The 23,732-nt window shown below is 55.3% G+C and overlaps 4 protein-coding genes across 5 annotated transcripts; 3 read left to right on the top strand and 1 right to left on the bottom strand.

Moving 5' to 3' along the window:
* The first annotated feature begins 5,674 nt into the window (after window positions 1–5,674).
* Window positions 5,675–11,591, top strand: PV07_11531 (uncharacterized protein). The gene is made up of 3 exons (XM_016398977.1): window positions 5,675–9,497; window positions 9,823–10,261; window positions 10,390–11,591. Exons 1-3 carry the CDS (start codon window positions 5,783–5,785, stop codon window positions 11,552–11,554), a joined length of 5,319 nt encoding a protein of 1,772 aa, XP_016243539.1. The 5' UTR covers window positions 5,675–5,782; the 3' UTR covers window positions 11,555–11,591.
* An 807-nt stretch (window positions 11,592–12,398) lies between these two features.
* Window positions 12,399–13,997, top strand: PV07_11530 (uncharacterized protein; the record flags this gene model as incomplete). Its single annotated transcript, XM_016398976.1, has 1 exon — window positions 12,399–13,997. One exon carries the CDS (start codon window positions 12,399–12,401, stop codon window positions 13,995–13,997), a length of 1,599 nt encoding a protein of 532 aa, XP_016243538.1.
* Window positions 13,998–15,551: 1,554 nt separating this feature from the next.
* PV07_11529 (uncharacterized protein) lies at window positions 15,552–19,169 on the top strand. The gene is made up of 7 exons (XM_016398975.1): window positions 15,552–16,090; window positions 16,180–16,280; window positions 16,332–17,116; window positions 17,175–17,517; window positions 17,583–18,082; window positions 18,157–18,378; window positions 18,520–19,169. The coding sequence occupies exons 1-7, from the start codon at window positions 15,878–15,880 to the stop codon at window positions 18,840–18,842; spliced, it is 2,487 nt and encodes an 828-aa protein (XP_016243537.1). The 5' UTR covers window positions 15,552–15,877; the 3' UTR covers window positions 18,843–19,169.
* Window positions 19,170–21,854: 2,685 nt separating this feature from the next.
* PV07_11528 lies at window positions 21,855–23,684 on the bottom strand (the record flags this gene model as incomplete). 2 transcript variants are annotated; one of them, XM_016398973.1, is made up of 4 exons in its annotated part: window positions 23,474–23,684; window positions 22,933–23,296; window positions 22,347–22,869; window positions 21,966–22,288 (listed from the first exon to the last, which is right to left on the bottom strand). In XM_016398973.1, exons 1-4 carry the CDS (start codon window positions 23,650–23,652, stop codon window positions 21,966–21,968), a joined length of 1,389 nt encoding a protein of 462 aa, XP_016243535.1. In that variant the 5' UTR covers window positions 23,653–23,684. The 2 variants fall into 2 exon arrangements, with proteins under 2 accessions (XP_016243536.1, XP_016243535.1); XM_016398974.1 differs by lacking the exon at window positions 23,474–23,684 and having other exon boundaries at window positions 21,855–22,288; window positions 22,933–23,419.
* Between the last annotated feature and the right edge of the window lie 48 nt (window positions 23,685–23,732).

Genomic DNA, 23,732 nt, shown 5'->3' with positions numbered 1-23,732 from the left:
CGGCACCGTACCCGTCCAAGCCCCTTCATCATCGGCTCGCATGGTAACGGTGCTCTGGTACTCGGAGCCTAGCGCAATACACCCATGTGGATTTTAAGGGGTCGCCGCATGTAGTTGGGGAAGGCGGGGCTCCCCCAGACGCCCAGCATATGCCTACTGTGTGTGTAGGTACATCGTCCTCCGGTGTGATAAACAGAATAATCCACGAGTACTCCGTATCACTCCACTGTCTGCTTGTCGCGGTCCGGCCGGTCCCTCTGTAGGCAGTTGATGTCATGGGCTGTACGGCCAGCTCTGTCATTGGTGGAAGGTGGCCGGCCCCAGGACCAAGCTTTACCCCATGAAGCCAAGTCTCGAAATTCTAAATCCTAACCTTAATTGTACGGAGTACTCCAAAGGACTCCCACCTCCGTCGCTCTCCTGCTCGCCTCGCAACTGTACGTCGATCCCTTGATAACACCTGAGCGGGATAGCTGTTCCGTCGTGCCCATTTTTCGGCTTGGCCAAGCTGATACAATATCTTCCTCTCTCTGTCAAATCCCCGAAGTCGGTGGGGCAGTGAGCCGAGGAGGTCACTCGCCACCTGCTTCCCATGCTCGGTTAACCGTGCCGAGTGTTTTGACAAGGCACTTGACCTCTCGATGGTCCAAAATACTTTTGCTGTTGCTCTGGGGGGGGGGGGGGCCCAATCGACAAGAACAACAACCATCTCCCGGGGACCTTTTCCCGGTTCAACGAAACTATCATTCCAAGACCGGCGTTCGTGGTAAGGACGGGTTCTCGCCGGGGACACTTTCAGATTCATCGAGACAAGCTCGCCGCACGTAGGATCTTTGAAGCACAATTTTAATTTGTAGCTGTGTTTATTTACATCGTCATCTTATCTTTTGACTGGGGTTGAATGTGTGCGAGAATATTGTTCCTCTTCTCGTCTTTGATTTTTCTCGAGAGCTTTCCGCTTCTTCTTTTCTACCCCGGGACGTGCATGGCGGGCACCACCCCGAAGGATGCCACGGGCTGCTTGTCCATCACGTCAAAGATCTTCAAGAAGCTCTCGGTCTGTCGCTTCATGGCATTCAAATCGACCAACTCGCTTTCGTCAAAGTCGTCTGGCCAAGCGGCGAGCAGATACAAAGGGCTGGTGATCATGGACATGTTGGGGATCTTGACCACGGTGAACGGCTCGCCCTCGCCGGACTGGACCCCTTTCGGGATGGGATCGTTGATGCGGACGAACCCGGGCACGGCCCCGTTCCAGAGTCGCTGTGTGATGTTTTTGACCTCGACCGTGTTGGCGTAAAGGAGCTCGTTGGTCTGGTTGCCCTGCGAGTAGTACCGGCCCGTCGCTAGATCCTCGACCCAGTCTATGGCACCCAGGTGCTCGACGCAGGAGCTGGCCACGGCCTTCAACCCGCCCTTGTCCCCTCTCCAGAACTGCGGGTTGTCGTCCAGCCATCTCGTCGTCGCTCGCCCTACGGGGGAAAACGCCGGTTGGTGCATGTGGCCAGTGATGAAAAGGAGGATGGTCGTCCGCTCGGGCGGGTTCACCACCAGGTCCTGAGCCTTCTTCAAGAGGGTGATGTGGCCGTTCTCTTCCACCGCATTGATGCCGTCCGTGTGGGTGTTGATGATGACCGACTCGTTCTTGAACTTGGTCCCTTCCACCAGCGTCCAGATGGTCCGAGTTTGGGTATTGGGAATCAGCTGGCCGGTCAGGGTGAGAGTCGCCGCCGCGCCGTCCTTGGCCGCCTGGAGGACCGTCTGCCCAGCGTCTCCCGCGACGAACACTGTCGGCATGCCCTGGAACAGTCGCTTGAACGGGACATATTGACCCCGGGCGTTGCCGACCGTCATGTGTTCCCAAACGTAGATGACGCCCTTGACCCCCGCCTTGGCGGCGTCGGACACGTTGGCCACTTTTTGGTCGGCCGTCAGGTACGGCTCCCCGGTGCTGACATACCACTCGGGCTGGCCCGGCCAGACGGCCAGTGTCTGGCTCCAGTTGAGCGCGCTGTTGGTGATGTTCAACACCGCGATTTTCCCCGCCGCTTTGCTCCAGTCCGGATGGATCGAGTGGCCGGTCAAATCGACCAGAGGGCCCGAGACCCCGCTCTCGTTGGTGAAGCCCCCGTAGGGGGCATAGGACGAGATTTCGACGGGCTTGCCCGCCACGCTCAGACTCGGCGGGGAGAGCGGCTGGTCCAGATACGTGAAGTTGTAGGTGTTGTTGTACACGGTCAGGCCAAGGAGCTCGAGCTCGGACTGAATGTGGTCGATCAGCTGGTTCTGGCTCGGGGTGCCTGTCACCCGGGCTTTCAGGTCGGCGAGGAGTCTGACCTCGGCCTCATACCAGGCCAAGTCCGAGACGTTGGCGGCGCCCGTGCTCAAGAGCGGCCACAAAACGAATGCCGCGAGGACAGCGACCAGTCTCGAGAGTGTGAGCATCTTCAAGTCTTCGGAAAGGAATTCACCCAGACGGAAAGCTGAAGTATGGGATAATTACTTTCTTGGGGGAGGGGAAAGGGGACACCATCTCGCTCTTTTATACGCTTGTACGTTGCTAATGGGGACATCTGAAGCCCCACGATCCCCGCAGGTCCCCAGAATTCGCCTATGCTGAGTCGGTATTGTCATCCGACAAACACACGCTGGTCTGCCCAGTTCCCTGCCGAACTTCCGGTGCAATTCGCTCCAATCCGATCAGAGTTTGGATTGGGGTGGAATATTGTTGTTCTCTTTCAGACCGCTGAGCCAATGGTCCTGGTGTGGGTTTGGCCGGACCGGCCGGACCTTATCGGCCCTGTCTCTCTTCTCCATACTGGACTCAGACTCCACACCGACTATACCCCGGCTATGAAGCCTCCGATTTGGACAGACCCCGAGATGGATGTTTCGATGGCATGCTTCCCTCTACGCGGGGTGCCAGGGGGCCTGCCAGGCGTGAAAGCAGATGAGACTTATAAAAGCGCAGCCGCCATTTGCATTTACAGACATTCAGGAGTTCAAGCAGCCCGCGGCGTCGAACACGTATCCATTTTGCTCACCTTTCTTGTGAAATACAGCAGTCCATCATGAAGCACGACGACCAGACCCACCGTGTCGAGACGGCTGACCAGAATGCCGCAGAGCATCCTGTGAATCGGAGCCTGTTTGGCCACGGGCCTCTGGCCCATGTGCGCACCAGCGACTCCGCCACCCTTCCAGGTACGAACGTCCTGTTGCTGCGCATTTTCGTGTATCCCGGCAGAGTACTGACGACTGCTGCTAAGCTTTCGGAGGGGAAATGCAGCCTGGACTGTACCGGTCGGTCAAGGAGCGGAAATTTGCCAATCCAGCGCCTCTCGGACTATCAGCCTTTGCTTTGACGACGTTCGTCCTCAGTCTCATCAACTTGGAAGTTCGAGGTCTTTCAGAGCCCAATATCGTGTGCTCACTCGCTTTCGCATACGGGGGCTTGGTCCAATTGCTCGCAGGCATGTGGTAAGTGGCACATGCCGCGATTGCTGTTCAATCGCAAGGAGCTGATTTTTCTTGGAATGTTGCAGGGAAATGGCGGTTGGCAACACGTTTGGCGCCACGGCCCTGTCCTCTTACGGTGGTTTCTGGATTGCTTTCGGCATCATCCTCACACCGGGTGGCTTCGCCATCGAGTCCAGCCTAGAAGAAGTCCCTGGGGGGAAGGCTCTGTTCGATTCTCTCGGATTTTTCTTGATGGTACGTGACGGCGAGTCTGCAGCGAAGATCAAAATGCGGAGTCGAAAGAGTCTAACATGAGACAGGCGTGGTTCATCTTCAACACACTCCTCCTGATGTGTACCCTAAAATCCACTTTGGCGTTCTGCTCTTTGTTCTTCATACTCGACGTGACACTTCTGCTTTTGGCTTGCGCATACTTGAACCCCCAGAACGGCGCTCCTCACAAAGGTCTTCTACACGCAGGTGGCGTCTTTGGGTTGATAACCGCCTTCTTGGCCTGGTACAATGCGCTTGCTGGGATTGCTGATACCTCCAATAGCTTCTTTATCATCCCAGTTGCACATTTTCCCTGGTCCGAAAAGAGCAAGGCCGGTTCTCGGCCTCGCCACACTGAGCACGGGGCTTAGATTGTACATAAGGGGGCAAATGGTGGTGTTGGGAGCAGCCGCGCCTCATCACAAATACTCAGTGTCATCAGTCGGTTTTTCGTTTGGCGGACAGGCAGTGGCTCTCAGTGAAAGTAGAAAATGAGAAAAGGTCTCCGACACAGACATGGTTAAATGGTCCTGTCGGTGAAAAGAACGATAGTGATGTCCTAGCGGACTGGCAAACTCTGCGCTTTCAAACTGAATCTCTGCTCGTCGTATGTCTAAGCAGGAGTAAATTGCAAGATCCTTGAAAGTCAGTCTGGTGATGGTACACGGCACGCTCTCTTCCAACAACTGCATTTGATCGACGGCGCTCTGCATTGATATAACTTCATTGTCATCGTGGCAGAGTTTGCTCGGAGTATAGACTGGAGTGCCAAACCAGTCATGTTGGTGAAAGTCAGCTCTAGCGTGGAGCAGCATTTCTGTCATTTCTTGCCCTTGATTCGGACGACTCTCAGCTGTGCAATGAGGTCTCGTCCAAAGCCGTTAATATTCGACATTGACTTGTTGAAAGCTGTTCCAGAAGCGTAACCATAAGCTATTCTGTGCTTAGAATTCTTGATGCCTCGGTGGTTGGTTGGTTGGTTGGTTGCTGCCTAGGTAGGTAGGTAGGTAGGTAGGTTTCGGGGGGCTGCTGCCTCCAAGCCACCCGCCAATTAAGACTCTTGCGCAAGCCTAGCTTAGGCACCAAGTTAGGCTCCCTAGGCTCACTTGGCCCCCCAACGCCCAACCTACTTACCTAGGAACTTACTTAACCTTGCATGTACAGTAGGTACGATAACCCTGTCGTAGGTGGCCATCTCGAAATCGATTCTCTTCTCCCTTCTCCCTCCCCTGGTCTGTTCCGCTTTATTTTTTCCATCCCATTCGATCCGCCTCAACTTCCCACTTCAATTGCTGGCGGCTTATAAACTGCAAACAAATGACGGATGCGTCTCTCTTAGAATCTGCAGGAAACCAATGGAGCATCCATTCAGCGGGGATCTAAGGCTGATGGACGAAATGATTCGGCCACGTTATGGGTTGCTGCATCCTCCCCCTCAACGAGACTGGTCATTGACCATCAGTTAACGCCGGCCCTCAGCCTCACCTCGAAATATCAGAGACAAACGTGCCTCTAGCCTCCCGGCAAGAGACAGGGGCCTAGGGTCACGTCGTGGCAAAAGAACGCCCTCTGAGCACTGCCTTTAAAGATCAAATGGCCGGCCGGGCACATTCGTGGACGGAGTCAGCCTCACTTGACCAGTTCCCAACCCTATGTATGCAGTTACTCAGCCAGAAGACCTTTCATGTCGGCAACCCTAGCCGGAATGGTGCCAGACCTGCCTGCATGTCATCTGGAAGATAAGGAGATGCTTCTTCCGTCTATGCTGCAAACGCAGTTACTGAGAAGGTGGACGAATGGATGGCTGCAGGGGAAGCCCGGACTGCAGCTCGCCACGGACAGGCAGGCACTGCCATTCAGACGACCCAGAATCCGACCTGCCCGGACCCTCTGAACCACCCTCTTACAGCCTCACATTGCGGTACGGCCTTGTATAAGGACACCTCTCTGCAGTCTCTGCCAATACTGCCAGAGGTTTTCTACCGTTTGTCCCCAGGAAGAACATCTTCTTTTGCTGTCTCTTATCAGGGTTCAATCAAAGCCTTACAGGATGATACCGCAAACTCAAGCAAACCAGACGCCTCGGAAGGTTTGCTGGAGGTTTATCAATACTGGCCGTTGTCGTTACGGGACCCAGTGCTCATTTCATCACGTTGCTGCCGGTGGCCCTTCCCAAAGTCTCGCAAATACTGCCCAGCACCCGTTTAACCGATCACGGCGAGCGAGAAACGAGCCAGACGACAAATTCGGGGCTTGGAAACTGTCCGTTCCTAAAGGCACAAACAGCTTCTCTTCTACGCCTCTTCCCCCCCTCTTCTTCCAAAATGCTCTCACATTTGTGGGCTCAGAAGTTGGAGTAATGCAAGAGACGGTCCTCATCCTGGCCAAAGACGGTGGATTACAACGAATAAAACAAGTGGTCGAGCGCAACATGGAAGGCATGAGCTTGGAAACGCGCTGGAAAACAATCAAAGAGCAAGCCATCCCACTGTGTCAGGTCATCACTCATCCGCACGTCCTTGCGTCCACCTTGCTCGACATCCATCTTGGGACCATCTACAACTTCATCTACGGTGTCCAAGGCCAGCGTGCTGTACACTTCTTCAAACTTCTTGTTGCTACTCTTGCAGACCACAAACAAGTCGACATTTTGCCCTCGGAAATTGAAGCGGTCGTTAGAGCGTTCTCGAAAATCATTGACTGCAACACTCACGCCTTGGTGAATGACGACCTCAGGCCGCTTGCGGATACCCTTTTTGACACGGTAGCCCAGATTGATGAAGGCGAAGCCCACGAGTCAAGAAGACTAGTCAACCGCATTAATCAACGATTAGGGATCGGTCGAGAGCTGACAGGTTGGAAGCCTCCAAAGACAACTGCACCTCCAAGGGCCATTTTCACGCTTCAGCAAGACCTACCTGGGAACCTATCCAAGGACGGTCCGCGCCATGACAACGACTGCGTGAATGCCTACGACATACAGATCATGCCCACATTTGAGGAAATCAATGCAACACGCCCTGAGTATCTACCTTCCATGGGTCAGCAGGATTGGCATCTCCCTGGAGTGTCAGGACTTCTGGACCGACACTTCCGCCTTCTTCGAGAAGATACGGTTGGACAGCTAAGGGATGCCGTGAGACAAGAAGTGCAAGCTTCCTACAGCCCTAAAATGGGAGGCAAGCGTCAAGGTCCGCGAAAGTTGACATACGACAACGCCCAGGTTGTGAAACTTGATTTCAGTAGATGGCAGGGCTTGCTGATCACGATTGGTTTTGATCAGCCCTCCCATCTTCGACAACGCTCAGTTAAACAGAGGAAAGAGTGGTGGGAATTTCAGAAACGCCTCCGCATGGGTTCCCTCCTTTGCCTCCTTTCCAATGGTGCTTTGATATTCTGTTCGGTCATTGAACGCAGACCAACCAAACCTTCGGCCATAACAGACGACTCTTCGAGTTCGGGAAATGAGCAAGTTTCAAACAAATCTGAACAGCCTCTAGACCTGTTCTCAGACCCCCTTCGAGCCTTTACCACTGTCTCGCTCGTTGGTGACGCCACAGAAGACGTTCTAGGACTCATGAAAGCTTCTACTTCCGCACCTGCCAGGATAGTCGAGTTTCCCGGTGTTTTATTGCCTTCATTCGAACCAACCTTGCACGCTTTACAAGGGATGCTTCGCAATACCGAGATACCATTCTCAGACTACCTAGCACCTGAACCTCAGGCAGATCTATCGATGATTGCGCCTCCTTACTATGCCACTAAGCCCAATTTTGAGTTCGACCTCAGCTGCGTCATGAAAGACAAGAGCCCGATGAGAATCGCCGTCAATGATGAGTCCAACCATGAGGCATTCCGTGAGAACTCCGTTCTAGATAGAGCTCAGGCTGACGCACTCCTCACATCTCTCCAACGCTCTCTAGCTCTAATTCAGGGACCTCCGGGCACCGGTAAGAGCTTCACTGGGGTGGCACTCATCAAAGTCCTGCTGGCAATACAGGCACGTGCTAAGCTTGGTCCGATTCTGTGTGTGTGCTATACCAATCATGCACTTGACCAACTCCTGGAAGATCTAGTAAGACAGGGCATTGATCAGATTGTCCGCGTTGGATCCCAGTCAAAGTCCGAGATGTTGCAGGACTGCAATCTCCGCATTCTGGCTAGCAAGATCGATTTGACCAAAACCGAGAAACACGAGCACTGGGTTCTGAAGTCGAAGCTTGACGAAGATGAGCGCGCCATATCCAAGGCCATCAAGAGACTTTCGATTAAAGGAGACGTTGCAGCAATCCGAAGCTACCTCGAGATCTATCATCCCACGTCTTACTTGACTCTTTTTGCCGGAGGCCAGGACGATGACGGCTTTCAGAGCGTTGTCTACAACAAGACGTCTCTGTTAAATACTTGGCGTAAAGGTGACTCGCACCAGGGCCCTGTCCGCCCGCTGCGGACTCTACTTGAAGAATCACGTATCCACTTTCTGAATCATCCCGAGAGGCAGCGGTTATACCATCACTGGCTAGCAGAGTCGAAAAAGGCAGCCCAGGCCGCATTGTTGACTGCGCTAGCAGAATACAAGGAGCACAAGGAACAGTTCGACCAGGTCCGAGCAGGTGTTGATCTTCGATGTTTACAACAAGCCAAGATCATTGGTGTAACGACAACGGGTCTGGCAAGAATATCACCGCTTCTTAGAAAGCTCAATTCCAAGGTCCTTGTCTGTGAAGAAGCAGGAGAAGTGCTCGAAGCCCATATTCTGACCGCGCTCCTGCCGTCTTTGGAGCACGCAATCTTGATCGGCGACCATCTCCAACTTCCTCCACACATCCAAAGCTACGAACTTTCAAGAGAGTCTTCTTCTGGAAAGCGACACTCCTTGGATATATCGCTGTTCGAAAGACTCGTGACGCCTTCATGCTCGACCCAGACCGCGGTACCATACAGCACACTGGAGACACAACGCCGAATGCACCCGTCCATCTCTGAACTCATCCGCAATACGTTATATCCACGGTTGTGTGACTCCTCGGTGGTCGAGACATATCCACCGGTGACTGGGCTGGCCAAGAGACTCTTCTGGTTTGACCATGCACACTTTGAGGATGGTGCTGTAACTGAAACGGATAGTACGACTTCCCACTCAAATACCTTTGAAGTCCAGATGGTGACTTCACTGGTATCCCACCTGGTTAGACAGGGCGTTTATCAGGCAAATGATCTAGCTGTCCTCACTCCCTACCTTGGCCAACTTCAGAAGATCCGCAGAGCATTGCAAGGGTTGTTTGAGATCTCTTTAACCGAAGGCGACATTCTAGAGTTGGAAAAGGACGAGGTTGGCAAGGAGAATGCCGAACCTGGGCACAGTGCCGCACCCACACTACAAAAGACCCCTCTTTCACGCGCGCTCAAAGTGTCTACCATTGACAACTTTCAGGGAGAAGAGGCCAAAGTCGTTATCATCTCTCTGGTGAGGAGCAATGACCAGAAAAAGTGTGGATTTCTCCGGACTTCGAACCGAATCAATGTCCTGTTATCCCGCGCCAAACATGGAATGTATATCATTGGCAATTCACGAACTTCAGGTCATGTCCAAATGTGGGCGTCTGTGATTGACATGCTTCAATCTGGAGACAATTTCGGCGAGTCCCTTCAGCTCCAGTGTCCTCGCCATCCACAAGCCACGTTCTCTGTCTCCAAACCGGACGACTTTGCCATCTTCTCGCCTGAAGGAGGGTGCAACCTGCCGTGCGAAATGCGCCTGAGCTGTGGGCATTCATGCATCAGCAAATGTCATTCACAAATGCTACACAGTGCTGTCAAATGCCTCGAGCCATGCCCCAGACCTTTGAAAGGATGTGAGCACATGTGTCCGAACAAGTGCGGAGATCCCTGTCCTGCTAGATGTCCAGAGGAGCTACACAACCTCCAGCTCACCCTGCCTTGCGGGCATATGAGAGATACTCTACCTTGTTGGCAAGCTCGAGAACCTTCTCAGATTGTCTGCAGAGACAACGTTACTCGAGTTGTCCCTGGTTGTAACCATAAGATTGATCTCGCATGCTGCGTGGACGTCAAAACTAACAACTTTAGCTGCACAGCTGGCTGTGGTACGGCCCTTCCGTGCGGTCATACCTGCCCGAACCCTTGCAACACGTGCAAGAAAAGAGAAGATGGCAAAATCATTCAAGAAGACCATCAGACCTGCCGGCAGGCTTGCGGCCGTGCCTTCAAATCATGCAGACACTTGTGTAGAGAACGATGTCACGGGGATCGCCCTTGTCCTCCGTGCCAAGCTCCTTGCGAAGTGTCATGTCCTCACTCGAGGTGCACGAAGCGCTGCCATGAGCCATGTGTTCCGTGTGCGGAGGAGCAGTGTCCTTCACGATGTCCTCACAGTGCTTGTACCCTTCCTTGTGCAGCGCCATGTGACTGGATACCATGTTCAAAACGCTGCACCAACAAATTGGCTTGCGGACATCAATGCCCTTCGCTTTGTGGCGAGATCTGTCCACCGTCGAACTACTGTCAGGTCTGTGCCCCTGAAGACGTCAAGAAGATGGTGGTCGATTTGTTGTTGATGGAGGAGTACCACGAGATCAATCTTGATGAGAACCCATGCATAATCCCTCCCTGTGGTCATATCCTAACCGTGGAAAGCATGGACGGTCAGATGGAAATGTCAAAGCATTATACGACTGATGGAGCGGAGGTCTCTATTATTGACTCGTCTATTCCGTTTTCAAAAGACGAGCTCAAGGTCTGCAGCAGCTGTCGAGGGCCGCTGCGGACCATATCGAGGTACGGCCGCATAGTTCGAAGAGGACCTATTGATGACGCGACCAAGAAATTCATTACATCGGCGAACCAACAATTCCTTCCATTGTATGAGTCAGTTCACCAGCATCAAGCTGACTTGGCTGGGTCATTCAAAGACGTCCCTTCTCTGGGGAACAAAATGAATACAGATAAGCTCACACTGTCAGGTGGACGCAAGGAGCAAATCAAGCTGATACTCAAGCTCGCCCATGGTAAGCGGTACTCTTCGATCGCAAAGACCCGCAACCGGATCATGAAGTATCTTCAACAGGTCGGTGTCGAAGAACAGCCTTTCAAACGAGTTTGGGACATGGTGCAGTTTGCTCGAAGACAAGGCAAAACCAACAGCGACGTCGAGTTCGACCACACCGTTGTACAGACCAGCCAGACTTTACAGGGCGAATCGCTGCTGCTGAGATGCGAGCTGGTCATATTGTCAGACTTCTTGGCAACGTTTGGTTCCAGCTTGCAAGATGTCAACCTAGAATCCAACAGGGTCGACTGCCTGAAGGTTTTAGCTGCTGCTCGGGAGGCTCGTCAACCGGCTGTGGAGGTGGAAGCTCACACATTCTACGCCCAGTGCTGCCTGGCGGAGCGGACCTACAGCAGTCGGTCGGACATCTTGATGGCCCTAAGCAAAGAGGCCACCGAGCACATCGATGCGGCAAAGGAGGTGTGCGATCTGCATCCAGAGCCGACCAGACATGTAGTGGGCGAGGTGAAGACCGTCGAGGGAATGCTCGAATCCTCGACGTTCACGACCGTGGTAAATGACGCCGAGTGGAGGCTTGTGATCAATGCGATGGCAAGTGGGTTCCGTGGATCAGGGCATTGGTATACCTGCGCCAACAACCATCCGTTCACCGTCGGCGAATGCGGCATGCCGATGCAGAGAGCACGTTGTCCTCAATGTGGCGCTCCGGTGGGCGGGCAGGACCATACCCCTGCCGAGGGCGTTCGACGTGCGACAGATCTCGAGAATAGATTTTCTGACTTGAGACTCTGAACGGGCATGTGCTGAAGTGGCTACATCTGGGAGGGGGAATGTGCAACTGCTCGCAAGGGATGGCTGGTATAGTGGAGTTTGTGAAATATGGCTGTATGACTACGGGCGATTGGGCGTGCAGTCGCATTGTGACCTACAACGAATGCCTCTTGCCGGCGCTGTATCAGTGGATAGTGAATGGATGTGACGCCTTGGAGCTCGGTGAACTTTTGGGAAACTATATCCCATCCATCCTCTGCCATTTGATATTGCCGCCAAGTATTTCGCTAAGGATGTTAGGCCTCGTGTAAGCCCCTAGCTCTCGAGATCTACCACTACAATCTCGCCCTGCAGCCACCAAAGTCAAATGCTGTGCCTGCCGTTAGTCAGCGCCTGTTCGTCATTTGGCGAAGATCAGGAGGTGTAACTGTAACTGTGCGCCTCTAAAATCTCACTCGAGGATGGTACTGACTTCATTGTACTCCATTTCCAGACCCAGTCGAGTCGCTGAGCCCGGAAACAAGCTCCACGACCTGACTACGTCGTTGGAGCCTCGATATAAACCACAGATGTGCAAAGTGCAAAACACACACTAGGGGGTAGACGAATCCGTTGTCCCGCCAAACTACCCAGGATCAGAGTTGGTCGTGCTTTCAAAAGTCACGATGGGAGCCGAAGGAATGCTATCACGACGGCTCGACTGCGGCAGATGGCCCAGTTTGCCGTGCTGCTGCTGGAATTATAAATGGAAGACTGCCGCTGGGAACAGGATGCTCTTCCCAGACTGCAAGATCAAGAACAAGTTCCTTGTTATACTCGAGCAACAAGGCGTTGTGACTGCAGCAGAGGGGCCCGCAAAACGAATATGTCGACTCTTCGAAAACACAATCTGCTCTCGATCCTGATCTTCGCAGTTGCAGCTCTGGTTTCACCCTCCGAGGGAGCTCCAAGCAGCAAGACAGCATGTGCGGCGCTGACCAAACCAACCATCCCCGGAGCAAGCGTGCTATCGATCCAGTCACAGCATCTTCCCAACGCTACGGTGCTTGCCAGCCCTCCGCTTCTGAACAGTAACTTTACGGGACTTGACCTTTGCAGTGTGGATCTGGTGATCTCGCACCACGGCGTCAACGACAGAGTCAAGATAAAGGTGTGGCTGCCGTCGACCGGATGGAACCGACGCTTCGTCGGAACAGGAGGATCTGGATATGCCGCGGGATTCTTTGAATACAGCCTGGCCCCGGTGGTGGCACTGGGCTATGCCGCCGCATCCACGGATGCAGGCCTTTCGGGAGATCCCTATAGCCCGGCGCTGTGGGCTCTGCACCCTAACGGCACTGTGGACGAGGACCTCTTGCTGAACTTTGCCTCGAGATCCGTGCATGACATGGCTGTGGCGGGCAAGGCGGTCGCAGCACAATACTATGGCAAAAAGCCAGCCCACTCGTACTGGAACGGGTGTTCGACAGGTGGAAGACAAGGCTTGGTGGCAGCGCAGAGGTATCCCAAGGACTTTGACGGGATCGTTGCCGGAGCACCCGCGATCGACTGGACCAGGTACGTGGTCGCAGAGCAATGGCCACAGGTTGTCATGAGAGAGGAGGGGACCTACATCAGCCAATGCGTCCTCAAATCCTTCACCGATGCGAGCATCGCTGCGTGCGACTCTCTTGACGGCGTGGCCGACGGCGTCATCACAGACCTGCAACTCTGCAAGTTCGACCCGCTCAGCTTGGTCGGGACCAGCGCCCAGTGCGACGGCGGCAGGGAGAACATCACGGCGGAAATGGCCAGCGTCGTCGCCAAAATCTTAGCAGGGCCCAAAGGACCCGCGATCGCCCATCCTTACGCCCTGAACCCTGGCGCTGCACTGGACAGTTTGGCCAACACGACAATCGCCAATGGAACTCGAGTCGGACTGCCCTTTTTTGTGAACGACGCCTGGATCAAATACTTCGTCAAGAAGGACCCCGACTTCGACACGGGCAGCATTGGATACTCAGCCTTCGAAGCAATCTTCAATCAGTCCCAGCGAGAGTTCGGTCCGGTCATGGGCTCTTATCAGCCCGATCTCTCTGCATTCCGCTCCGCTGGAGGGAAGGCGATTGTGTGGCACGGCCTGGCCGACCAACTGATCTTCCCGCGCGACACCGTCGCCTATCACCAGAAAGTGGTCCAGACCCTGGGGAGGAACGCGTCCGCGGTCGCCGAGTTCTATCGCACATTCCTCGCCCCGGGCGTCGATCATTGCGGCGCAGGCCCGACACCTGGGGCTGTGCCAGCCGACCCGCTCTCGGCGGTGGTGGCCTGGGTCGAGGAGCAGAAGGCGCCCAACGTCTTGGAAGCTCGCAGGGTGGAAGCGGACGGGACGGTGATCACGAGGAACTTGTGTCCGTTCCCCTCGACATCGCGATATCGGGGCGCGGGCGACAAGAGCCTGGCGAGCAGTTATACCTGTGCGTGATTGGGCTCGGTCGAGGGCTGGGACAACAGGATGGATGGTAATCTTGTACCAGAGGACTGGATTTCGCGGTAATTCTCAGCCATCGCAGCATAGAGGAGTCCGAGGAGAAAAGAATGCCTTTTTCATGGAAACCGAGTAGATAGTTGTCGCTTATTCATGATGTTGAACCAGCTCTCGGCCTCGCTCATGGCCTCGCTCATAAGCATGGCCCGGTCGGCTTTACAACTAACGCGCTCCACGGGCAGCAAGGCTTGGGGAGGTGACTGCAGGTTACACCAGTAGCAGCAGCATTTTCTAAGAGCGGTAATTGCAGCTGCTCGGTCGTGCTCTGATGCAACGACGTTGAACGAGCCATGGCCTTCATCTGTTTGAGCGGAATGGAGACTTGTCGTACTCTTGTTGCTGATCGTGGATGGGACTATGGTACAAGTATATAAACACACCCGAAGGACCTCCTTTGTCGTAGCAGTCCAGTCCAACCAAGTCACAGATATCTCAAGGTGGGATTTCGAAAGAACAGCGCCTCACCCTCTACATAGGAATTCCTTTTGCATTGAGACTTATCATTAGTATGGCCACCGAGTCCCCCTTTTGGCGTCCCATCGACATTTGCCAAACGGCATTGCTCCTCAGCGACGTGCAGACCCAGCTGCTTTCGCACATGCCGCAGCATGAGCAGGACGAGTATCTCTCGCGGGTGCAACAACTGCTGCAGTCATTCAGAACCTACATCTCAAAAGCCCAGACCCAAGGGAAGAGAAACGACGGAATTCCCTTGATCATCCATCACGTTGTCTCGGTGGACTTTGCGACCATGAATCTGAGCCCGTACAACAAAATCAACAACTGGGCGCTGAGACGGCTGCATGCTGCTGGCAACGCCTCGAAGGCAGCATCAAATGCGGACCCAGCAGCCACGGTGCCGGAATCATTGCGCCCCGGTCACGGCTGGACTGTGAACGAATTCGTCCTCACGAAGCAGGCGCCCAGCTGCTTTGCGTCGTCGGCCCTCCTGAAGATCCTCGCCGCCCGGGGAATCAAGCACGTAGTCCTCGTTGGTCTGACCACCGAAGGGAGTGTCTTGAGCTCTGTCAGACACGGCGCGGACTTGGATTTCCACATTGTTGTGCCGGAGGAGGGCGTGTGGTGCGACGACGCGCAGCTTGAACAGACGGTGTTGGAGAGGCTGATCCCAAGGTTTGCGGATGTGTGCACACTCGCGGACGTTGAGGGTTTGCTTCCATGAGGGAGTCAGTCCATCAGTCCAGTAGCCCTTGGACCGGTATCACTGGAGAGAGTCCTGCCCCTAGAACGTGTCAGCCTCATCACGTGGCGGTTGCAGGGGACGAGTGATTTTTGTATTCCTATACATAGGCAATGGTTCGCAATATAGTCAAGATCAATGGTATGCGTGATTTGGTGTGTGGAAGACCGCGGTCTGCGCTGGTGAAGAGACGCGGGGAAACATCGGAAACAGCCCGGCAGCCCAGACGAGGCTCGAGCTTGCGTCGTACCCCGCAAAGCTGAAAGATTCACTTCACCCACTGACCATCTATCACTGACCACAATTCCCATGTGCTCTTCTTCTTGATCTTCGAGGGCAGTGCCTGGTCGTGCTATCTGGCTATCTGGCTATCTGACAAGTGGCTAGATCCGAGTATCACCACCTCCTGTTCCTGTTCAACGACTCCCCGTCCGCCTTAGCCCCGTCAGCCGAGAGCGAAAAGAGGAGGGAAGATACAGAGACAGGGTCATGTTCCGGCAAGCCAGGCCGACAACAACTCACTCTGCCTCCCTACTACTCCCCCCGTCGCTTGTGCCGTCGACTGCTCCATGCCAGGTGCTAAGATAGGAGAGTCCATTGATCCACCAGAACAAGCATGCATCAGCCTGATCGAGTCGTGGACGATGTCCACTCCGCCCATCAGACCGACCGGGCCCAACAACGTCGCCAAAAGGCTGTCGACCCCGACTGGACCAGTGCCAAAAACGGCATCTCCCAAGCTGACCAGGCCTCCGAGGCCAACGATCCTCCCAGCAAACGACGACGAGTCGCGCTGGCGTGCACCGTCTGCCGTGGGCGGAAATCACGTGTGAGTTTGTGGCTTTCTTGCATCGTGCCAAAACGAGCACCGTCGACGAGCGTTGCGTAGACTCGGACTAACCTGGGCAACTTTGCTAGTGCGATGGCATGCGCCCCAAGTGCTCGCTGTGTATCGAGTTGGGGTTTGAATGCGTCTATCAACAGTCTGCGTCATATTCAAACATCATCATCGGCAAGGAGTGAGTCAAGATCTTAGTCGCCAAGTACGTCGATGTTGATCCACCTGTCAGGTATTTGTCGTCGATCGAGGACAGATTAAAGGAGGTAGAAGGCCGGCTCGCTTCTCTCGAGCACCGTGAGCGTACAGCTGTCTACCAACCGGCCCGTCCGAACGTCTCAAATGGCGTCTCTCGCTCAGATTTTGCACAGCCGGAGACCGCCTGCTTGCGGGAAGAGAGCCTCGAAGATGCCGAAACCGTCGAAGATCCCATCGATGCTATGGGGGCGGTCACATTTGCGCAGGAGGAGGACTGCGCATTCTTTGGGCCTTCGTCCAATATTGCCTTCCTTCGACACGTCTCGAGGGCTGTGGCCCGGTTAACTCACGACCCTGAACCCTGGAAACCGTCTCCGGCAGAACATCACTCGGTGGGATTTACTGGTGGGTTCATCAATACTTCTGGCCCTGCGTCGCCCATTCCGACGCCCCACGACCCCCCTCTTGAGCAGGTGAACATCTACGCCCTTCCTCCCGACTCGGTGGCTCGTGAGCTCCTCAACTGGTATTTCAGCAACACTGGCTTGCTATTTCCTTATATCAACGAGCAATCGTTCATGGCAACATTTGAACAGGCAAGCAAGGATAAGTTCAAGGGCGTCAGGAGAGTTTGGCTTGCCTTGCTAAATATCGTCTTCGCTCACGCCATGGTGCATGCACGAGAAAACACCACCACTCCGGGGAGCGTCGAGTCGACCGCGGCAAAAGCCAGCGCAGAGTCAGAGATATACTTCCGGAGGGCTTCAGGCCTCTTCAACGAAAAGAACGCGAACGGGACCGGGACTAGTGTCGAAGTTGGTAAGTTGTTGGCTTGTCCGGTCTATCTTGACCTCACGAGGATGCTCACCGAAAACAGTGCAGTTCCTCCTCCTCATGGGCCAGTATCTGCAGGGAACGCAGAAATCAGTGCAGACGTGGAAGACACATGGTCTTGCAGTGCGAGCGGCATTTCAGATCGGTCTTCACTCCAGTGATCTGGCCAGAGTTTTCCCTCCACTCGAGCAGGAGGTACGGAAAAGGACCTGGTTTGGTTGTATCATGCTCGACCGGACCTTGAGCATGACCTTTGGACGGCCACCAGCAATCCCTGACAGCTACGTGCAACTTGAGCTGCCGGTGGGATTCTCCGCTGTGGACGGTGGATCTGCAGCGACCGACAAGAAGGAGGCCTTGAGCATTGCCTTCTTCAACGGTACCATGTAAGTTGAACCGCCAGAAAGTCCTTTCCGCTTTTGGTACAAGCTAAACCTGTCGCGCTCTACAGTACGCTCTATAAAGTGCTGTGCACCATCATCGACTCGCTTTACGGCCAGAATCTCGCTTGCTCATTCAAGGCAAACGCCGTCGACACAGTCGCCCTGGTCTACAAGATCGAAAACCAGCTTTCGGAGTGGCAACGCGGACTGCCGTCCCATATGAGGCTCATCGCCACCCAAGACATACTGCCGGAACGCCTGCCGCACGTCGAGAGCTCGGCCGAGGAAGCATGGCGGCAACTGCGCCTCCGCTTCATCCTCACCCTCCGCTACACCAACGTGCGCATCCTGCTCCATCGGCCTGTGCTGGTCAAGTTTCTCGACGGACTGAGCAACCCGGCCAACCACCAGGATACCTCGTTGCTACAGCAGGTCGGCACCATCCATATCCAGATCGCCATCAAGTCGGCCAAGGAGATTATCTGCCTGGTGCACAATGCCCTGCAGTCTGCAACGGGACGGTCGAAATGGGGATTGTTGGGCGCCTGGTGGTTTTCGCTGTACTATAGTATGTCCCGGTGATTTCTTGTCTCCATTTTCCATTTCTGATATCCCGCTTGCGATTCTGACCATCCTGTCCAGCATTCAATGCAGCTTTGGTGCTGGGGGCATGCGTCCTGGTCCAGATTGACCAGAAGGCCTCGGGCAACGAATCCAACATGTCGCTGACCGAATCGACCGAGGACATGAGCCTGCATCTGGAGATGGCAATTGAAGCAATCCGCCATCTCGACAGCGACAACCGCATGGTGGCGCGGTGCCGAGACTATCTCGAACAGTTTGTCCAGGTCGTTCAGGCGTTAGGTATGTCCTCTCTGAAGGAGACATTCATCAAAGCCCCCCTCTCTTCAACCCTTCTCTCCGCGCGAACCAAAACCACCCATTTTCTTATCTCTCACTCGATTTCCTATGGCACAATCTAACCGACGCGCGTCCCCTATTTAGCAATCGGACAAGGACTCCTCCCGCAGCCCCACGACTGGCAACCCGTCACGTACCACCACCCGACCAATCCGTCCGCATACGGCCAGGTGCCTCAACCTCCACCACCACACCACGAAGGAGGCGACTACGGGGTCCTGCTCGGCGGGGGGGCCGCGGCCGTGGGCGCCAGCGTGGGCATGGGCATCTACAACCACTCCGGCGGCATCGTGGCGAGCAGCAAGCAGTCGCCGCTGGGCATGGAGCTGGGCGAGTTCATGCTCGACGGCGATCTCGAGTTCCTGAGCAGCCACTCGTTCGCGTATAATCGCGGAGTGGCACCGTGAGAACAGACACAAGATATAGATGAAGATGAAGAATATACAGACGGAGAGGGATGGGACGATGTAATCTGGAACCCGAATCCCGAGGAATATGCGATGGCCTTTGATACTTATCGTTTGACAATTGATGCTTACAGCTCAGCTCCGCTCCTAAGTGAGGTCCTTTCAGAAACGGGGGATCTATTATTCGACCTCGCTGGGTCTTCCTCCTCGGTTCTCTGCGTTACTCCGTCCTATGTATCCTGATCTGCAGGAGGTCACGGTATATATCTCATATCGCGATGCTGGGCTCTACCCACCTCGCCACGCAATGCATAAACTTCCTTTCCATCCCATCCCATCCCATTCCCACCAAGATGCGTTCAGTGTTCGTGTCTTTCTTTCATACAAGTGTGCGTGATGCCCCTCTCCCTCGCTCACAAGGTCATTCGCTCACTGGCTAACTCGTTCACTCGTGGGGGGCGCGATTCGCACCCTCCTTGTCGTATCTCTCTCTCTCTCTCTCTCTCTCTCTCTCTCTCACGCATAGACGCCTTTACCCGGGATCTTCGCCTCTCTCTCCTCTCCACCAGTCCACGCCTTTCAGCCACATTCATATCCTCACGTCGCTACAGCACAGTGGTCTCGGCCCCTTTCCTCCTTTCTGCTTTGATCTTTTGGAAATGACTCTCCGCGACGGCCGGTGGCGGCCTCGTCGCAAAAAAAACTCACATCAACATCTTGCGGTATCGCGGCTGGCATCGCACAAAGAACTCGGACGGCTCGGGGTCGCCCAGGTTGAAGATCTTCCACTCCTTTTCCGGGTCGGCGAGTTCGAGCTGGACCCAAACAGGGACATGGTCAGCGAGCGGTCTTTCTTCATCTTCTTCTTGAAGGGGTGGAAAAACTTGGAACCAACAGAAGCGAGACGTGCAGGGGTAGAGAAACTCACCGTAAACATCCTCAGCACCGAGGGCACGACCTTGTACAGCTCCAGCAGGGCAATGTTCTTGCCGATGCAGGTGTTGGGCCCGGCGCCCCAGACGAGCAGGGCCTTGTTCATGGCGGCCTGCTGCTCGGGGCTGGCGTCCAGCCAGCGCTGGGGGCGGAAGACCTCGACGTCGTCGCCGTAGGTGGGCCGGTGGCGGTGCATGATCCACGCGTTGCAGCTGACGATGATGCCGCCGGGGATGTACTCACCCAGGATGTGGGCACCCTCGGGCGGCGTGACGCGCTCGATCAGCTGCATGCCCAGGCCGGGCCAGAGGCGGAAGATCTCCTTGAGCACGGCGTCCAGGAAGGGCAGCTTCTGCGCCTCGGCGAACGGCACGACGTGCTCAGCAAAGTTGACCGGGGTGCTGCTCTTCGGGGACGGGGGCGGGAAGTGCGCGTCGATCTCGGCCACCAGCTCCGCCATCACGCGCGGGTACTTGAGCAGGAAGTAGAACGTCGCGGCCAGCGTGGTGGCCACGGTGCCGCTGCCAGCGTTGACCATGGACAGCGTCAGGCCCAGCACGGCGCGGTCGTCGACGATGTCCGGGTTGTCCACCTTGGCCTGCAGGAACTTGGTGAGCAGGTCGACGCGCGCCTTCTCGTTCTCGCCCACGCCCTTGAAGTCGCGCTTCTTCTGGTCCATCTGCCGCTGCGCGATCGGCACCGTCGCCGTCACGCTGTTCCAGAGGCCCATGCGCCCGAGCCACATGAGCACCGGGTTCTTCTTGAGCACGCGGTCGAGCCAGGTGACGTTGTTGACCTGGACGGAGGAAGTGGTCAGCTTGCAATTTCCTGTGGCTTACCACCGTAAGAAAAAAGGACCGGAAACTCACAATGGTAAAGTAGCGCAAGAAGGTCGTCCGCGCGTTGATGATACCGATGTGGTCGTACCCGGCTTCCAACAGACCGTACCCCTTGCCCATGGTCAACGCGCTGACCACGTCCAGGGCGAAGAATTTGGTCCACTCGGACATGTCGCAGACGCCGTCGGGCCCAGGCCGGCCCGCAAACCTCTGGTCCAGCTGGGTGAGGAATGTGGTGACCGTCTCGGTCACGTAGGGCTCGTAGTTGACCAGCGTGCTCATGGCGAACGCGTTGGCCACCGACCGCCGCAGCTTGCCGTGGTAGATGCGGTCGGTGGTCGAGAAGATGTTGGGCACGGCCACGCCGCGCGATACGCCCTGGCCGACCTTGTAGAAGTCGGACTGTGGGAGATTTTTGCCGTGTTAGAGATAGATAGACTGGTCATTGACAGGATGTAAGGGCCAGCATCTCGGCGCTCACCTTGGAGAAATGGGTCATGTAGATGTCCTTGATGGCATCCGGGTCGTTGAACAGCAGCGTGTTGGGGCCGACGCGGATGATCTTGCCGTACTTGACCACGCTGGGGTAGGCACAGCGGTCTGTGTACCACACCCACTGCCACAACCGCCAGAAATTGGTGAAGGAGGCGATGAAGGGCCCGTTGTACTTGTTGAGGCCCTTTTTGTAGCGGAAGCTTGCTGCCCACGCGCAGACGAGGACGGCGGCGAGAGACACCCACCCCCACGGTGGGATGTGAGATATTGAGTCGGTGGCGAGCATCTTGTTTCTGTCGAATTAGGGGGTTGGAAGAGTGGTGGTGGCGGTGATAATCGTGGGCGGCTCAGATGACTGACTCTCTCTCTGTGCTGGGGAATCACACCAGACCCCGTTTCGAGATACCAAGCTTCTTAAGAATAAAGGCTTGACCGGTCGCTTCTCCAATCGTGCCCGTCCCGTCCATGGCTCTCTCGGCCAAGTTCCGCATCTGGGAGTCTCCTCCCTTGGTCCCACGGGGTTTCTGGATGAGAATGCGTCGAGGGGAGGTCGGGAAGTCGAACGGGGAAAGGCCGGGGCGGGTGTTTTGAGGGAGCACTGACGGAGTACAGTAAGGCCCGATTCGAGGCTATTCTGGATTAGAATTGGGCTCGGGGGGTAGCGAAAGAGTAATGCAAAAGAGTAATGGTGGGGAAAGGGAATGTTGATGGAAGTTGATATGGTCGGTGGAAAAGATGTCTCCAGGTGGGAAAATGGTCACTACCATTGATTTATATGATAGACACAAGAAACCGCATTGATCAGGTCTCTATCCCTCTACATGCCTCGAGCCATGCCCTCCAGAACAGCCCGTCGCTATGCAAGCCCAATGCTTTCCTTCGCAGCCGCCCAGTCTGCTTCCAAGTTCGACTTCCACACCCACGCCATGCGGTCCTTGACTTTGTCCCGCACCACGGGGAGACACTCTTCAAACGTCTTCCCTTCAAAGTCGGGGCCGTGCATGTCGTAGACCTCCGCCGCCTGCCGTGATGTGATCTGGGCTTTCTGGGCCCGTGGTACTCGCGCCGCCTGGTACAGATTCATATACGTTGCGAGTCCAGCACCTGGGCTCTTTAGGTAGTCCCGCACGGCAAAGCCGAGCATGTTGGCATCTTCGATGGAGAGCCCTGCTCCAGAGCCTAGGAGGGGGCATTAGATATCGAGGAATGGGTTCTATTGAAATAGGGACAAACGAACCTTGCATTGGCAACATTGCGTGCGCCGCATCACCGCTCAGAACGACCTTACCATCCATATAGCACCACTGAGACAAGATCTCGCGGTCGTTGATCTTCCATTCGCTGATGATGGGCGGCATGGCCTGGATGATCCGCTGCACCGTCGGATTCCACCCGGCATATTCCTTCTCGATGGCCTCTCGTGGTGCTTCGCTTCTCCAGCTCTCCTTGAGCCCGCCAAGCTCGCTCTCAGGCTTGGAAACAAACGCGACGACGTTCATGAGCCGGTTTTGCGACATGGGGAATGCCAGGAAGTGCTTGTTGGGCGCCAGCCATGAGAGCGTCCACGACGAATACGGCCAGTCGTCAGACACTGCAGATAGAGGGATTGTGCCTCTGAAGGCTATCCGGCCCGAGTACACGGGCTTGTCCACAGCAAAGTGGGAGCGAACGGTGCTGTGAATGCCGTCGCAGCCAATGACCAGATTCGCCGACTCCTCTGTGCCATCGGCAAAGCGAAGGGTCACCGTGGAGCCATTGTCCTGCCGAAACATCAGACACTGCGAGAGAAGCATATCGTGGAGCGAAGAAGCCCAGGTTCATACCTCGAGGCCGACAAGTCTCTTGTTCGTCTTCAGCGTGGCACAGTTCCGTCTCTGGATCTCGCTGTACAAGACCTCCAGAAACTCGGCGCGATGCACCCACAACTGTCTTACCTCCTCGGCGCCCCCATTGTCAAAGGCCAGTGCGTCCACAATCAGCTCGTCCGTGTCCCAGCGGCGATTGCTCCGGTGCACATTGTTTCGATGGCCTGAGACGGCATTCGCCGCCGGCCACACCCCAAGCTTCTGCAGCACACGGCCGGCAGAGACACCTATACCGACGCCGGCACCAATCTCGCTGTATTCAGGGGCTTGCTCATAGACTGTAATGTTGCTCGCTGGCAGGTCAGGACTATAAGTCGCAAGGCTGAGCGCCGTTGTCAGCCCGCCAATTCCACCCCCGACGACGGCCACGCGGAACTGGGAGGGGTCAATCGCCCCAGCAGACGAGTGTTCTCCGTTTGCAGCAGGCATGAGGGAGGAATATTGCAATGCGCTGCTGGAGAGTTTGATTTGGTCAACAGGCAGGTCAGCCAGTATTTACCTTCTCGGTTGTTGGCACGTGATGTTCGTGGTTGTCTCGTGCTCACGATTGTGGAGGAGATGTCGAAAGTCTCGGCCCGCTGTCAGCGTCAATGCCTCTCCAAAGATATCTGCATATCCTCGCTCTTCACGGCTCGGTCCCGTCGGCTTAACGAAGGCCATATTGACTGTATTTGGCATTGGTGGGGTCGACAGAGGAGGAGGAGTTGTCCATGTCAGAACGACGGGGATAGCACGGGAGAGGAGACGATTCTGGGTGT

This window comes from Cladophialophora immunda (assembly GCF_000835495.1).
Source record: "Cladophialophora immunda strain CBS 83496 unplaced genomic scaffold supercont1.7, whole genome shotgun sequence".
Taxonomy (NCBI): domain Eukaryota; kingdom Fungi; phylum Ascomycota; class Eurotiomycetes; order Chaetothyriales; family Herpotrichiellaceae; genus Cladophialophora; species Cladophialophora immunda.
This window is presented reverse-complemented; position numbering and strand designations above follow the sequence as displayed.

Excerpts from the sequence above, each read along its gene's own strand:
- PV07_11529 (XM_016398975.1), top strand. The coding sequence starts at position 15,878 with ATGCATCAGCCTGATCGAGTCGTGGACGATGTCCACTCCGCCCATCAG. Across the intron at positions 16,091-16,179 it reads GCCGTGGGCGGAAATCACGT|TGCGATGGCATGCGCCCCAA; the intron begins GTGAGTTTGTGG and ends CAACTTTGCTAG. Across the intron at positions 17,518-17,582 it reads GCCTTCTTCAACGGTACCAT|TACGCTCTATAAAGTGCTGT; the intron begins GTAAGTTGAACC and ends CGCGCTCTACAG.
- PV07_11531 (XM_016398977.1), top strand. The coding sequence starts at position 5,783 with ATGATACCGCAAACTCAAGCAAACCAGACGCCTCGGAAGGTTTGCTGG. Across the intron at positions 9,498-9,822 it reads GTGCGAAATGCGCCTGAGCT|CTGCACAGCTGGCTGTGGTA; the intron begins GTGGGCATTCAT and ends TAACAACTTTAG. Across the intron at positions 10,262-10,389 it reads CACCGTCGAACTACTGTCAG|CATGGACGGTCAGATGGAAA; the intron begins GTCTGTGCCCCT and ends AACCGTGGAAAG.